This window comes from Rattus norvegicus, chromosome 16 (assembly GCF_021556685.1).
Source record: "Rattus norvegicus strain SHRSP/BbbUtx chromosome 16, alternate assembly SHRSP_T2T, whole genome shotgun sequence".
Taxonomy (NCBI): Eukaryota; Metazoa; Chordata; class Mammalia; order Rodentia; family Muridae; genus Rattus; species Rattus norvegicus.
The window spans coordinates 85,749,741-85,764,830 of NC_141549.1; the positions used below are offsets into that span (position 1 = coordinate 85,749,741).

General features: G+C 49.1%; 1 protein-coding gene across 2 annotated transcripts; it reads right to left on the minus strand.

Annotated features, from left to right (window-relative positions):
* Nucleotides 1-1,354: 1,354 nt before the first annotated feature.
* Nucleotides 1,355-15,052, minus strand: Tex29 (testis expressed 29). 2 transcript variants are annotated; one of them, NM_001415041.1, is made up of 7 exons: nucleotides 14,909-15,052; nucleotides 14,698-14,780; nucleotides 14,493-14,586; nucleotides 9,267-9,377; nucleotides 3,544-3,613; nucleotides 2,271-2,604; nucleotides 1,355-1,454 (listed from the first exon to the last, which is right to left on the minus strand). In NM_001415041.1, the coding sequence occupies exons 3-6, from the start codon at nucleotides 14,548-14,550 to the stop codon at nucleotides 2,295-2,297; spliced, it is 549 nt and encodes a 182-aa protein (NP_001401970.1). In that variant the 5' UTR covers nucleotides 14,551-14,586; nucleotides 14,698-14,780; nucleotides 14,909-15,052; the 3' UTR covers nucleotides 1,355-1,454; nucleotides 2,271-2,294. The 2 variants fall into 2 exon arrangements, with proteins under 2 accessions (NP_001401970.1, NP_001017508.1); NM_001017508.3 differs by having other exon boundaries at nucleotides 1,355-2,604.
* Between the last annotated feature and the right edge of the window lie 38 nt (nucleotides 15,053-15,090).

Below are 15,090 nucleotides of genomic sequence, written 5' to 3' on the forward strand. Positions count from 1 at the left end.
GATGATAATGGACTGAACCTCTGAACCTGTAAGCCAGCCCCAATCAAATGTTGTCCTTACAAGAGTCGCCTTGGTCGTGGTGTCTGTTCACAGCAGTAAGACCCTAACCTAAGACAATGACTCAAAAGAAAAGAGAAGCGGGGACGGGAAGGAGTCTCGAGCATCCGCTAGAGTTTGCCGTTTTAATCATAAACCTGGTGAGAGCAGAGTGCAGCCCAGGAGGGACATGAATGTCATCCATCCGCCCAGAGATGCTATGGCAGTAAAATAGGCTTGGAAAGGAGAGATAAGATTCTTCAGTCCTTAGGGAGGAAGATTTGGGTTCCTTCAGCATTAATGAGCACACAGTGGAGAAAGGCCACAGAACAAAAGAATTTTTGCATAGGGGCCTCTGCTCTTTGATACGAGACTCTTAAATTTTTCTATTTTTATCAGCTCCGTCAATATGAAAAGATAGCATGAACGTAATTGGTGCAATAGTCGTAAATGTGCAAAGCTTTTTTTTTTTTTTGTTCAAAATTGGATCACCCTGAAAAGAAAGCACAAAGGGGAAGACGCAGGCTAATTAAAGGAGCCCGAACTACGGAAGGAGCCCAGTGTCTGCCTTGAGATCTCTTTGTCGATTTGGAGGGAGGGAAAAAATCACGTGGATAGGGTAAAAACAGAACACCACTCAGGAAACACAAAAGGCACATGCTAACCATCAAGTGCGTGCCAGCCATCACATGTGTCTGCATGATTTCCTGGAACAGAAACGTAGTGCAAACCCGCACTGGTCACAACACAGCAGTACTCCTACCACATAGGATAGTCTGAAAAGGGGACTGTATTGGCTGGTTTTGTGTGTGAACTTAACACAAGCTGGAGTTATCACATGATATCACATCTCCGTGAGACCCAGCTGTAAGGCATTTTCTCAATTAGTGATCAAGGGTGGGAGGGCCCATGGTGGGTGGTGCCATCCCTGGGCTGGTGGTCCTGGATTCTATAAGAAAGCAAGCTGAGCAAGCCAGGGGAAGCAAGCCAGTAAGTAACATCCCTCCATGGCCTCTGCAGCAGCTCCTGCTTCCTGCCCTGCTTGAGTTCCAGTCCTGACTTCCTTTGGTGATAAACAGCAATGTGGAAGTGTAAGCTGAATAAACCCTTTCCTCCCCAACTTGCTTCTTGGTCACAATGTTTTATGCTGTAATAGAAACCCTGACCAGGACAAGGACTATGTGTTCTGTCTGTGTCCTTGCCTCATGCCAGGCAGAACTGTAGAAACTAATTCTAGTTCCTGCCTGCACCCAAAGGCCCCCTCTCTCTCCTAAGTGGAAGCACAGCCAGGCACGGGGCAGCAAAGAGCGAGAAACACTCAAGAAAATGCTTTTATTTTTTTTCCTCACAGATGCTCTCTGTCTCACACACTGAAGGTGCTCACCGGGACGCGGCACTGCCACTGTTGGTCGTTGGGGCTAGATTACAAGGGGGGTGGAGGGATGGGTCTGAGTGTTTCTCTGATGAGACATGTAGCACCCTTAGGAGATGTTTGCAATGGCTCAGAGTAAAATAAACATATAACGAGCGTTTTCTTAGAAGTCAATTGGTGAGAGGCCTGTTGTTTCCCAATACATCAAGAGGACTGAAGCCTCAGGAGGAGGCCTTCGTATCCCCTGTCAACCCAGGAGGCACCAAGGAAAAGATAAGCTTGTGTCCTGCAGGAAGTCTTAGATCCCCAGACTAGCAGGAAAGGCTCCTCCAATCCCACTTGCCCTTGGGGCTTCCATGAAGCCAAAGGCTTGAGCATGAATGTTAAGACAAGACAGATCTTTCCCCATCCCACATCCCACAACAAGATGCCGCCTTTGGGACATCCTTTTCTCTAATCTGGACCTTGTTCTGGGCCAGGAAAAGCAGCAAGAGGGTCTGCACAGCCCTCTGGGAGTCACTGACAAGCAAATGACTTTGCCTCCCTTGAGCCAGAGCAGGCAGTGAACTGCTGTCGCTTCAGCCATTGCCTCAAATGACAACGGCCACACTCACTCTGCAGTGGCTTCAAGGGAGGACACCGATAAAAGTGAAGGTGTTACTGGACTGTTCCCAGGACTTGCACTGACCCAGCCAAGCAAGGTAGGAAAGGAAGGAGGAGTCTTCTTGTGGACCTGACCCTCCACAGTCGGGGACATTGGAATCCTAGTCTATAACAGTGTTTGCCATTCCTGTTGAGGGCCATCAAAGACAGTGAACATATGCCACAAGAATAGAAACAGACACCATTCACACCAGCCTACCTTCTACTTGCCCCTCAGTCTTCTTCATGGAGGGTTTTCAGAGGGGTCTGTAGGAGGGGCTGTAGCGGGGTCTGTAGCGGGGTCTGTAGCGGGGTCTGTAGCAGGGTCTGTAGCGGGGTCTGTAGCGGGGTCTGTAGCGGGGTCGGTAGTGGGGGCTGTAGTGGGTGCTGTAGTGGGGCTTCTAGAGGACAATGTAGAAGAAGTTCTAGAGGGGGATCTAGAGGGGGCTCTAGAGGGGTCTCTAGAGAAAGGCCTAAATGCCGATCGTTTCTTAGATGCCTTAGGGGTGGAGTTCATGGAGAGCTTCATCTGTCTTTTAATCTCCTGTACAATCCTGAGGAAGAAAGGCCTCGTCACAGCCAAGCAGCTAGGAGACAGAAGATCCTGGCCCTGATTGCCTCCTTCCCTGTGCTCTGTATACTACACAGACTCTGGAATGAGGCCCAGAGCCTGTTCCATGGTCTCAGCTCCATCTTGCTAAGGCAAAATCCAGGAACAAAGTTCACACTGTGCTGCAAGACAGGCTGTGTTGGCCACACTAAAGGCTGGAGCAGGTGCTAGGTGAGGTGTGTAAATCCTCTCCGTGGCTTTGTGCCAGTCACAGGACAGAGCTATAAGAGCATCGGGTACACCAGAGCTGGATGCTGAATTGAGTATCAGCCCTGCTCTGCAGACAGAACCCAGCATTGTGGTCTAAGGCTTCACTCTGTCCAGGACAATGACAGAAAGGGTGTCCCTCTGAGTGTGTCCTGAACACTGGCATGCCACACACAGTACACAGACTTCCTCGGCCCAGATTTTTGAGTGTTGTGTGGGGGCAGCCGACAAAGCATGTTGAACAGAACCTCAAGATTCGATTCATTGGGGCAACCAGACCAACCTTACCTGCCAGCAACACCATCCTTCAGGCTGAGAGGAAATACGCCCTTCCTCCTTTAGGTGGACTTTTTAGCCATTTTTGTCACAACAGTGCACAAGGATGAAGGACAAAGGGCCCAGCTGGCCCTTAGCATGAGCCATGGGACCTCCTAGGTACTGTTTTTTAACACCGTCACCATAGCAGACGATGGTCTCAGGACCCATGGCTGCAGAGACTGACAAAGCCATTGCACTAAACTCTTGGGGCCTCAGACAGCTAGCGAATGCTGGGGACTCACTTTTATCACTAAGGGAAGATGTACCCAGAGCAGCAGCAGATGCGTGAGGGAGGCAGCAGGGATCATCTGCCTGTCCAAAACCATTCCTCCTCCCACACAGAATTCAGAGCACCCACCTGTAAATGATGGTGATGATGATGATCCCGGTCACAAGCACAATCAGGGTGGAGAACATCTGCACGTAAACTGGGAGACAAGCCCTGGCTTAGAATCTGGACCCAAAGTAGTCGAGAGGGGCCAGTCCCACCCAGAGGGGTCCTGTGTATCCAGTACAGCTCACTGTCATCCCGCCAGTCCATTAACCCACTGGATCAGGAGAACATTGGTTGGACATGTCTCCAGAGGGGAAAATCAATGTTATAAAGTCTCACAGTCAGGAGGAGGCTCTCTAGCTCCCAGCATACCTTGCCTCCACAGAGTTGGGTGAGGTCAACGTTGGCAGCTCACGTGGGCACAAGAGTCATTGGTGCTTTAATGATTCTCTACCCTATTTCCCATTCATTCAAGGGCAAGACACTATCTTACTGGTAACATCCAACCCAAAGGATACAACTTGATTTGAGCCCCTACCCTTACCTCCCTCTGAATGATTTTTAGGTATCCCTAACTGAACGGTTTAAGAAAAAACAAAAAAGCAAAAACCCAAGTCTGCTGGATTTGATGTCCTTCAAGGACATTTCTGTAGCTCGGGCCCTACAGCAGAGCAGATGTTTGTTGCTATACGGGGTCTGGAACCACGAGTAAAAATGAAGTCACCTCCCAGACCTGATTCCCACCAAAGGCTTCTAGAATCTTCATCCTGCTTCATTATGGCTTCCGGTGGTTTCTGGATCTTTGGCTCCTCTCTATTTCCATGTCTTTTCTCTTTGAAGACATCTTGCCCCAGTGTGACATCCTCTTTACTAACCACACCTACAAAGACTCTTGCCCTAGTTAGCATTAACCATCAATTTGCATAGCCTAGACTCATCTGAAGCAAGAGTCTCAACCAGCTAACTGCCTCTATCAAGGTGGTCTGCGGGCCCAACCAACCATGGGTGGTTCTCTTCGCTAGGAAAGAGGTCCTGGGCTGTGTTAAAAAGCTAGTTGTGTGTAAGCCTGAATGAGCCGACAAGCAGTGTCCTTCCACAGTTCCAGCCTCTAGGTTCCTGCCTTGACTTCTCCAAATAACGGATAACAGCCTGGAAGTGTAAGTCAGATTGACCCTTTACTTCCCTATGTTGCTTTTGGAAGATGCTTCATCTCCTCAATAGAAAAAAGGACACTCGAACAGAAACTGGCACCAGGACTTAAGCAGTATGTTGCTGTAAAGGACCTGACCATGCAATTACGTATGTCTTTGGACTGGTTTGTTGGAGGATCGTAGGTGGTCTTGGAACTTTGGGCTACAAAATCCAGTGAGTGTTCAGAGCCTAATGAGCTGTCGCTGTGGGAGCTTGGAAAATAATGCTGAGACTAACACAGTGTCCACAGAGGAGGCCTGGCTCGGGAGGCTTCAAATACTCCATAGGCACAATTTGTGAGAAAATTTGGATCGGGAATCTGTGATCACTGGAAATCATTGGCGACAAATAAGAGATCGGCACCCCACTGAGGTGAAAATGTCCATGGTTCTTTGGTGCCATGGAAAGTAATTCCCCCGAGTCAACGCTTAGATGTTAACATCTAAGAAGACCAAGACCACATCTCACACAGGAGGATGAACTTGGCAACGGGTAAAAGTCACCCACATTCATGCTGTTTTGAGGGCATGAAAGACGCAAGACTGAGGGACTGGGGGAGACCAGCTGAGGTCTGGTACCACGCGGACAGGTCGGAGTCCCCGATGAGAAGGCAAGAGAGACCACTGCGGAAGGTGCATCCGTGGCAGTGAAGTCCCCAGGATATTGGAGATACCAGGACCATTTGGTGTCCACCAAGAACAGCAGCAAGTGTGGACTGTGACTGACTGGCCTGAACATTCAAGGCAACCTTCTGAAGATGACAGCGCTGGGGAGGTGTGGCCGCCCAAAGCTTTGGAAGCCAAAAGACACAAGTCCACAGTTAAGAGACCTCAGAGCCTTTAAGAAACCTGGGAGTCTTTTAGATTGTTTTTATAAGTGATTTGCCTACAAGTGTGAGTGTGTGTGTGTGTGTGTGTGTGTGTGTGTGTGTGTGTGTGTGTCCATTTGAGAAGAGGTGGACTGTCCTGGTTAGCTGTCAACTTGACAGATTAGAATCACCAAAAAAGAAGTCTCAACTGAGTAACTGTCACTGTCAAGTTGGTATTAGCATGACTGTGAGAGATTTTTCTTGATTGTTCATCAATACAAGGGAGCCCAGCCCACTGTGGGTGGTACCATCCCCTGGGCAAGTATCCTGGACTGTAAAAAGATGCTAGCTGAGAATACGCCTGAGTGAACCAGCAAGCAATATCCCTCCATGATTCCTCCCTCCATGATTCCTGCCTCTGGGTTCCTGCCTTGAGTTTCCTGGGTATGTGACCTGGTAGTGAAAGGCAAATATTCACCCTTAAGCTGCTTCTTGTTAGCATATTTTGTCACAATGACAGAAATAAAACTAGAGCAACTCTCTTGACAAGATAGAACACATACACCAGCCTCAAAAATCATGCTTTGGACAGACATAGAGTTCAATTCACAGCACAGCTAGAGAGCAAGTTGTCCCCCAGGCAATGAGCAGGATTCCAACAGGATCCACGAGCCCTAGACTACTTTGAGGTTCCCTAGGAGGTGGTAGAGGTACAGGAGGGTGGAGCTTGAGAGCTGAAGGAGGGTTGAACCCAGCAGCTCGTGATGTTAAGCGAAAGCCTTTCCATCTCATACTGATGTGAGCCCCAAGGCAGATACCAAAAACTGGCCATACCAGTCTCACCAGAACCAGAACCTTCCAACTGATAGAGACTATGACGACATAAGCCTGGCTGCTATGTTTGCCGTAGCACCCAACCGCAGCCCCAGGGAAGCCGATGAGCTGTCACTTTGAGCCACTGCACTTTGAGGGCAGCTTACTATAGCATAAAGTGATACAGCACAAAGTGTGTCACAAGGGGCCCCCTGTTCCAGATGTTGATCACACACAACCAAATGAAAAAAAAATGTGTTCGTGGCTGAGTTAGGGGCTTTCAAGTAAAACCCCACAAGTTCTTGAATCCCAGAGTCTTTGCATGTGATAAAATCAGAACCCTACGTGAGCATGATGCATATAATATTTTCATGTTTTATTACCAGCCCCTTCCACATGTGTTCTCTCAACCCTGCTGTCAAGGTAACAAAAGCAAGAGACAGGACTTTGTGTCCCTCTGCACAGCATCGGGCTGTGAGAAGCCGCCTGTGTGGTTTGTTGGGAGTCAACTATTAGGACTGCTCTTCCCCAGACAGAAGAAAGGGTTATTTTCCCAAGGGTAACGTCTCCCCAGCAGAGTTAACAAAAGTTTTGAAATCATCTCAGCAAGTCCCAAGAAGAAACTGAAGTCAAATACTTAGAAGAAATGACATATTAAATAACGTGCCCAAATCAAGACTGAGGAATGAAAGCAAGTCTTCCCCTTCTAGCTCCCAGTTCCTTTTTGAAACATCTAATGCTAATTCCCCAAGTTCATATTCTTAATAATACAGATTATGCCATAACACAATGTGCACTTCAAACCAGCCTATTTAAGAAGTTGGTGAAAGGTTTTCATAACATGGAATTATATGCACAAAGAACTCATAATACCCTGTCACTGAACCCTACAACTTACACAGCACAAAGCTTCATTTGCTGCCTTGAATGAGAAAGATGTCAAAGAAATGAGAAATAATTTGAGGGCACAGTGAGAACCCAAATGTAGGGCTCACTGCCCAGAATCTTCCTACAGATGGCCCCACCTCTTAACACCAAAGATGTCAGAAGTTAAGAAAAAGTAGCGCCCACGCATGTGTTTACTAACGGGGAAGATGGACAGAGGGTCAGTATCTGTTGCCATGACATAATGTTGTGATCCCTTGCCAACAGAAGCTCCTGAGAGTCTGTGCTGTTTTCTGGACTCCTGAAGGAACCCACAACTAAAATGCTACAGGGACCGTGGCTTGTTCTCAACTGAGTGGTTGGTTAGGGCCCCAGTGTAAGCCATGGGTGGCACACGCACTCACAAAAATGCTAGCGTCTTTTTAAAAATCACCAGAAGGTTGGTCCAGAGTACACCAGAGTGTGCCTCACACGCTCACGTGGAGATGACTGAAAAGTTCCTCTTAAGTGTCCTGCGGATGGTCCTTCCTCCTACTTCTCAAGAGCTCCGAATGCAGGGCTTCCCAGACACACTCAGTAGCAGAAGGACACTTAGCCACTCTCCTGCTGCTGGGACAAAACACCCCAACTATGCGACTTAAGGATTCATTTCCGCTCACAGCTCAAGGGTGTCGCCCACCATGGTGGGGAAGTCAAGAAGGCAGACGTGGTCAGGCTCCATCCACACCCAGGAAGCAGAGAGAGGTGAATGCCTGTGGTCAGCTCACTGTCACTGTCCCATGGTCCAGGACCCCACCTCGGGGAACAGTGCCACCCACTGTGGACAGGTCTCTCCATCTCAGTGAATGTAACCGAGATGACCCCCAGAAGCATACCCGGATGCTATCATCCGGACGAGTCTAGAGCTCATCAGGTTGACAACGGAGTGGCCTGTCACAACTGCACTTGTCAGCTCGATACCCAAACACATCACCCTAGACCTCACCTTCTGCTTCTTCTCCCCAACGTCTCGTTTCATCTCGGAATATAAAATACAATCCAACTTAAAAAGGCCCCATGGTCTTTAACAATCACAGAAGCTTAAAGTCTAAATAAAGACCGTCTCATTTCAAATTAAAGGCAATCTCTTAACTGTGAGCTCCTATAAAGTGAAAAAGTAAAATTACTTACTTCCAACATACAACAATGTCATTCAGAATAAACGTCACACAGAAAAAATACGTCCATTTTGAAATGGAAGAATCTGGGTATAACAAGACATGACTAGACCTAACCAAGATGAAATGCCAACAGGGCAAACACACAAATCTTGCAACTCCATGTGCAGCATCTGGGACTCGGGATGCAACTGGCTGGCTCTAGGGAATGGGATAGCCTCATCCTCCAGTTATGTTACCCAAAACATACATGGCCTCTCTTAGGCTACTTCTATTCTGTGCCTAGAGCTTCCCTTGGCCTCAGACCCACAATCCTGGCATCTCCGATATATACTAGGGTGTCTACTGTAACCTAAGCTTTGCCTGCAAAGCCAATAACCATGTGGCTGATGAAGGTTTGGAAGTGGCACTTTAGAAAATCCTAGAGAATCAGAAAGCCCAAGTCCCGACATGGAAAAACATCCCAGAAGCAGAATGGACACAGCTCTTCACTACAACAACCTGGTTCTCTATGGTCCCCCCCACTCCTTCCCACTCCTCACAGATATCTAGGATGTGTAGAAATGGCTCTTCAGGAACCAGGCAGGTGGGTGGGACACAGTAAACAGCCAACCCTGCAGATCCTTGGATATAGCCCAAGCCTGATCTCAGAACTGTATTGTGCTTTAGCGTGGTGCCAAAATGATCTCAGGAGAAAACCCAGTCACGTCATGTCCCCACGGTCCTCGGCTAGACACCACCGCCCGACCAGACTGCTTCAGCCGGCAGCACCCTTTGTCCAGCAGCCGTCTTGGTAGGGACAGTCTCATACCCAGGCTTCACCATCCCGACATTTTCCTGGAAGGAGAGTAGTGAGAAGCCCCTCCCACTCAGCCCAGAGCAGAGGTATGTGAGGTTGTGGCGGAAGGGACACGGCACAAACAATGGCCAAGGAGCAGGACTGGAGCACTCACTGGGGACAACCTTCTTGTAGCAGACGCCCTTGTAGAAACAGCATCCGAGCTCCTTGCACTGGTCCCTGGTGACGTTGTAGTCACAGATGTCATACAGAGAGATGTCACAAACTGCAAGGCACAGACACAGCACTGACTTGGCAGAAAACAAGGCAGGATGTGGGGGGTGGGGTGCGCCGGGAGTCTGCCAGGTTGAACCAAGGAGGTTTTATGCTTTATTAATTATTCATTATGAGAATCTCGCTCTGAAACAAGGACGAGAGATTAAAATTCTGAACAAAATAATATAAAGTTAATTACTGAGCACAATACAAGGGCCGCTGGGGAATAGGGCGATAAGGTATCTTAGCAGAGACAAGCCAGGCACGGGCTCCACCCAGGCATCAGAGGGGGCTAACACATAACCCGGGGTGGCCAGGTCACTTCGCACAAAGAATGGATTCTAAAGAAAACTATAAAAGATGGAACGGTGAGAGTTCTGCCCCCTCCCCACTGGAGGGGACATGGTGGACCAGTGCTATGAAGGAGATCAAAGACCCAGGAAAGACTATTCCCTCGCACTCTGATTCTGACCTGGGAAATGTGGTACTTCAGTGATGGTGGCGGCTGACTGGACCAAATGGTAAACAAGCCACACAGGTCCAACGTCCAGCCTGAAGCCAGAGGAGTGAGCCCTACTCTAGGGAAGACAAAGGAGGGGGAATCCTAGGGCTCACCAGCCAGGTCTGAACTGATAAGACCCAGGCACACGTGTGTGCTCACATGAACATACACTGCGGTGTCTCCTTCGTTAGAAGTCACGGACACAGGTGCCAGAGTCCGATTCCCCCAGAGACGTCATGTGTGTGAACCGCCCTCCTGGATGGACCTCCAAGGGCACAGAGCTGAGCTGCAAGGCCAAGCTGGACGCTCAGGGGACCGGGGACATGGAAGGTCACTGTGTTCTGTGTGTGTACACTGTGTCTCTCTGGCTCTGGACAAACCAGTTAGGTCCACTTTACTTACCACAGGCCTCCGATGGCATAGACAACAGTGTGCAGCCATTTATAGAGACAATTTCATTGTCATGGCAACATTAAAGGAAGCAGCATTAATTGAATATGCAGACCAACTTAACAGAAAGGTTAGACTCACCAGGCAGACAAAGGCTAAGCCGGAAAGAGGATGTCCATCCCTCTGCCTTGTCTCTGGTTGGCTTCCCTATATGAATGAGAGCTCTGGAGGCCCTCTCTGCCTGGCCTGTCTCAGGAATGCCTGGTCGCCACTCCCCAGTTTCCCCACTTTGGGCAGCCATGCACAGTGTAGCTGTAGGACCTTGTCACAGGACCCTGCCCTCAAGCACACAGAAAGCCCACCTGAGGACCACAAAATGCTGTGCCTGGACAAGGGGGTGGGACTTACACCCATCAGGGGCAGCGGGAAGATGCAGAGACCCCCCCCCAGGGGATCCATTCCTGGCCTTGCTCTAAGTTACTTCATGTTTTCTCAGACTCCCTTGCCCAGAGAGAGTCCATTTTACAAGTGACTTTTGACTCCACTTGGAGGAGGGGAGAGGATCACACCACTGGGCAGAGACACTCCACACACACAGTGTATACTGACTGACTAAGGACTTAGTCCTCAGAAGGGAAGGAGCGCCATTGGAAAGCTCACTGGGATGAATCTGAGACTGTAGGGACCCGTGTACATGTTAAAATCTTACCACAGAAACTAGGCCCCGAACTTACGGGACATGCTAGACCCAGGGAATGGCATTAACTTCCTTCCCTGCACCCCCAATGAGAGGGAGATGCTATACCCCAATGGCCTGTCAACTGATACCAGTACATGAGTTAGGACTGACTGGCAGGTCCTGTCCCCACACGAGGTCCTACTCAATTGCTGTCTGTCCATCCGCCTGTTTACCCAGGTGAGCTAGCTATGTACTCAGTGCCCAGTCTGTCATCCGGACAGGGTCTTCCCCTCTCGCCTCTGCAGCCAGACTCCACTCCACAGCTCAGCTCTCAAGTTCGTGACCCACAGTGATCTGACCCAGTGCAGCGGCTTCTTCCCTGAGACTTGGGTTTGTTATCCACATAGACTGTACCTACATTTCCATCGGGCACTCTGGAAACTTCTGGAAACTCTGCTACAGCCCCTTTAACCCTTAGTATCTATTCGGTGACCGCCCCCCTCATGCATGCCATACACAGAGGCACGGTGACGTATTTGCTGAGGAATGTGTGGTGTGAGGGGTGGCTCGGGAAAGCCGGATCTGGTAAACGGCTGCCATTGCAGCTACAACATAACCTTGTGGAATCGTCAACCGATTCATCTGACTTCGTGGAAAGACACCAGCGTGTGCGGCTGTTTCGAAACTCATCTTAACTCCTGACAGGGTGGTCTAAGAGCTGGCTAGCCTGTGCGTACTTGGCCTAGAAGATGCTTGGCATGCAAGGGTCTGTCTCACGATGCTGTGAGAGACAGGCAGGAGGCCAGGCTGGGCAAAGGTCTAGAAGAACACGTACAGGGCCAGTGTGGACTGGCTGGGTGCTTCCCTGCCAGCCTCTGTGCCTCCACCTGGGCTGACATCCGGCTCTGTCCAGCTCTGGGTTTGCCCTGCCCTGAGAGACTCCATGTTGAGGATGAAGGGAGACGATGAATCAGGGAGAACAGCAGAGCCAGATGGCAGGAGCCACCCAGGCTGGACAGACTGATTCACCCCTAAAAGTAGAAAGGACACTGTCCTGTTCATTTTTCAAAATAAACAAGATGAGACCGGGGGTGTCCAGGGTGCTGTGTGCAGCGACTATGGCAGAAACCAGGGTGAAAGGGATGCATGATGCTTGCGGATCAGACCAAGAGCTTACTGGACACACCACAGGGAAGGTGTAACACCACTCAAGGACACCTCACACTGTGGCAGCAGCAGAACCACTGGCCTGCTGCCTGACCACCCCAGCGTGCATCTGGACCAACGGAGAACTCCCAGCAGTCAGTCTCAGCGGCATTGGCTCAGCTGGGTGCCGACTGATGATGTCATCTCAGCTGTCAGGTGCCCGTTCAGTGTCACTTTTCTCTGTTCCAGTCTCCCCCATACCTTGTCTGCAGCTCAACTCTGCTGCTGTAGCTCAACTGTACCCCGGCCCGGAGCCTCTGCATCTCTCCCAGTAACCCAGATTCTGCTCTCATCCCTCTTCGGAGGTCCTCAAACTCTCCTGAGCCCCATGTAGCCCTCAGTTTCCCCCTTCTGCAATTTACATATTAGTATATATTAATGTATGTTATATTATTAATATGGTTATTTTTATTTTATAATTTATTATATAGTAATATAATTAGCATTATCAATATGTAATAACAAATATATAATATTCACAGAGATGTTTTACTGTGTGATGTTAATTTATAGATAATTTTATATAATTAATAGTAAATTAGCATATCAATATATAATAATAAATAATGTTATATAATATATTCAGAAATGTTTTACCATGTGGTGTTAATTTATAGATAATTTATTATATAATTAATGATAAAGTTAGCATTATCAATATATAATAATAAATATTATATAATATTTTCACAGAGATGTTTTCCTGTGTGATGTCAATTTATAATTTATTATATAATTAATAATGAAATTAGCGTATCAATATATGACCACAAATAATATATTATAGATTCACAGAGATGTTTTCCTGTGTGATGTGTGATCTGAAAACTGGTATTATAAGAACCTGTGCTCAATTAGCCGGGAAAGCGAAAGTACTGGACAAAGTCTGCCAGCAACTGTTGACATGTAAAGGTATCCCTATTCAAAAATTCCGACACTGCAGAAAGAAAGCCTACCTTCACCTCTCTCCATCTTCCCCAAAGCCTCTGAGGCTGAAAGGGGCAACAGGCATGTGGTCCCATTCACCTCTCATGGTCCAAGCTAGGTGGCCAGCGGACAGACAAAGCATGGGGCCACAGGTTGGGAACCACCAGGAAATCTGGACACCAAGTGGGGATCGTTTCCTGCCTCTAGGCTGCAGGTCAACAGTTCTAGATGCCTTACACACCCCTAAGACAGCCTCCTACCCCAGGACACAGCTTGCCTGCGTCCTGAGGTCTCCTCTCACCTGGCCCCTGAAACCTGGAGTGGGGCATCCCAGTGTCCAACAGCTCCCAGAAGCCTCCTGCAGAGGTAGGCGGGTACTGATGCCCACCCCATGAAGACAGTCCCCTGGGGCTCATGGCTGCAGACAGAGACCAAGAAGCTGCTCACAAGGACCTTAAGGACAGGGTTCCTCCACCTTTGTTGTAGCTTCTGTTTCCCACTGGGAGAGAACAGAGTCACTTGATCCTGGCCAAACGTACAGAGCATTGGCTCAGCAGTTTCTGCTCCTCTCTGTGGCCCCAATCCAACCACATCTCCATGTCTTGCTTGTTCTGAATTGGAAATTGCAACCAGTCCTTTTAAGAGTCTTTGTCCTGTGGAGGTGCCTGGGCCCAGCATGGCGTAGTGCCTCCCCAACCCCACCATGACTGAGCCTCTCCTCACACTCCCGGTCCCTGGGGGAGAAGTTGGCTTTCCTTCAGGGAATCCCATAGAAAAGCTCCTGGCCTGCCTTCCATGGGAGACAAACAAAGGATGGACGCGTTTCCTCTCTGCTCCTGCGCGCCATGCAGCACAACAGTAACGCATGAACGCCTCCTCCATGGAGGAAAAAGGAAGGTTCAAACAGTGATGCTTGGGAGGGAGGGGAGGGGACGGCCCCTTCTTATGAGTCCCCATTGGCCTAAGGCTCTTCCTGGGAAGCACGCATCTCTAGAAGGTTCTCCTACCTGACTTAAAGTAAATGTAATTATACCATGTACAGTCAGTGTGCCTTTGAGAAAATCATATTTTTTGTGTGGCTTCCATACCCAAGGGTCAAGTGTCTGATGCCTGCTTACAGACCTAGTGGGGAGGCAAGGTGTGCTTCTTTGTCGAAGACAGAACTTATTCTAGAAAAGCCACTTCTGAGATAAGAGTTTTAAAGTACTGAACAGTATAACCAACCGAAAACCCCGAACTCCCTGTTGTTTCTTAAGCTGATGTGAGAAACCCACATGAGCTGCTCAGTAAGGAGACTCAAGACTCAGAGATCTCACGGTAGCCCCCTGGGGTGACCTGGAAACACACTTCCCTGCCTCCCTCCGTCAGATAAGCCAGATGCCACCGAGGGTCAAACTCTCCATGAGCTTCTTCCATGTTACCTGCGAACGTCTTCAGGAGCTGTGGTGGGGACTTCTTGATGTCTGTGGTGTATCTCATGGTAGCAGCTGACAGGGATGTGAGGATCAAAAATGCCTGAAAGACAGTATACCTCAGCCCAAGGGGCCCCAAGAGCATCCACACCTGGAGGATGGGATAGCCCAGAATAGAGGGCCCTCCAACACCCAAACCTGAAAGACGGGATACCTCAGCACAGGGAGTACAGGATTTGTACATCTAGAAGATAGCGCAGGACTCCTCAGCACACGGGGGCCTCAGAGCGTTCACACCTAAAGACGGGGCAGGACACCTCAGCACAGGGTGGCAGTGTGGCCATCTTTTGGGTGTATTGTGTGGTACTAGAGAACGAACAGGTCAAGCTTTTCCTGGCCCCAGGGAAGAGGGTGTGGCCACCAACCTGTCCATCCTTTCCGGAGCTGAGTCCTCTGTACTGCCTCTCTGGTAGCCTCTAAGTAGGAACAATGTTTTGATTAAACATTAAACTGGCTACCTCCTCATCTATGGTTCACGGGTAGCTGTGAGGGAGGCAGGAGAAAAGCAGCCCCTGCCTATTGTGACATCATTTGGAAGGTCGAGGTC

Bases quoted from the DNA above. Each gene is read 5' to 3' on its own strand.
- Tex29 (NM_001415041.1), bottom strand. From the start codon at position 14,550: ATGAGATACACCACAGACATCAAGAAGTCCCCACCACAGCTCCTGAAG. The intron at 3,614-9,266 runs GTGAGTGCTCCA...CTTGTCTCCCAG, and splicing joins CTACAAGAAGGTTGTCCCCA to TTTACGTGCAGATGTTCTCC. The intron at 2,605-3,543 runs GTGGGTGCTCTG...TTTCTTCCTCAG, and splicing joins ATCATCACCATCATTTACAG to GATTGTACAGGAGATTAAAA.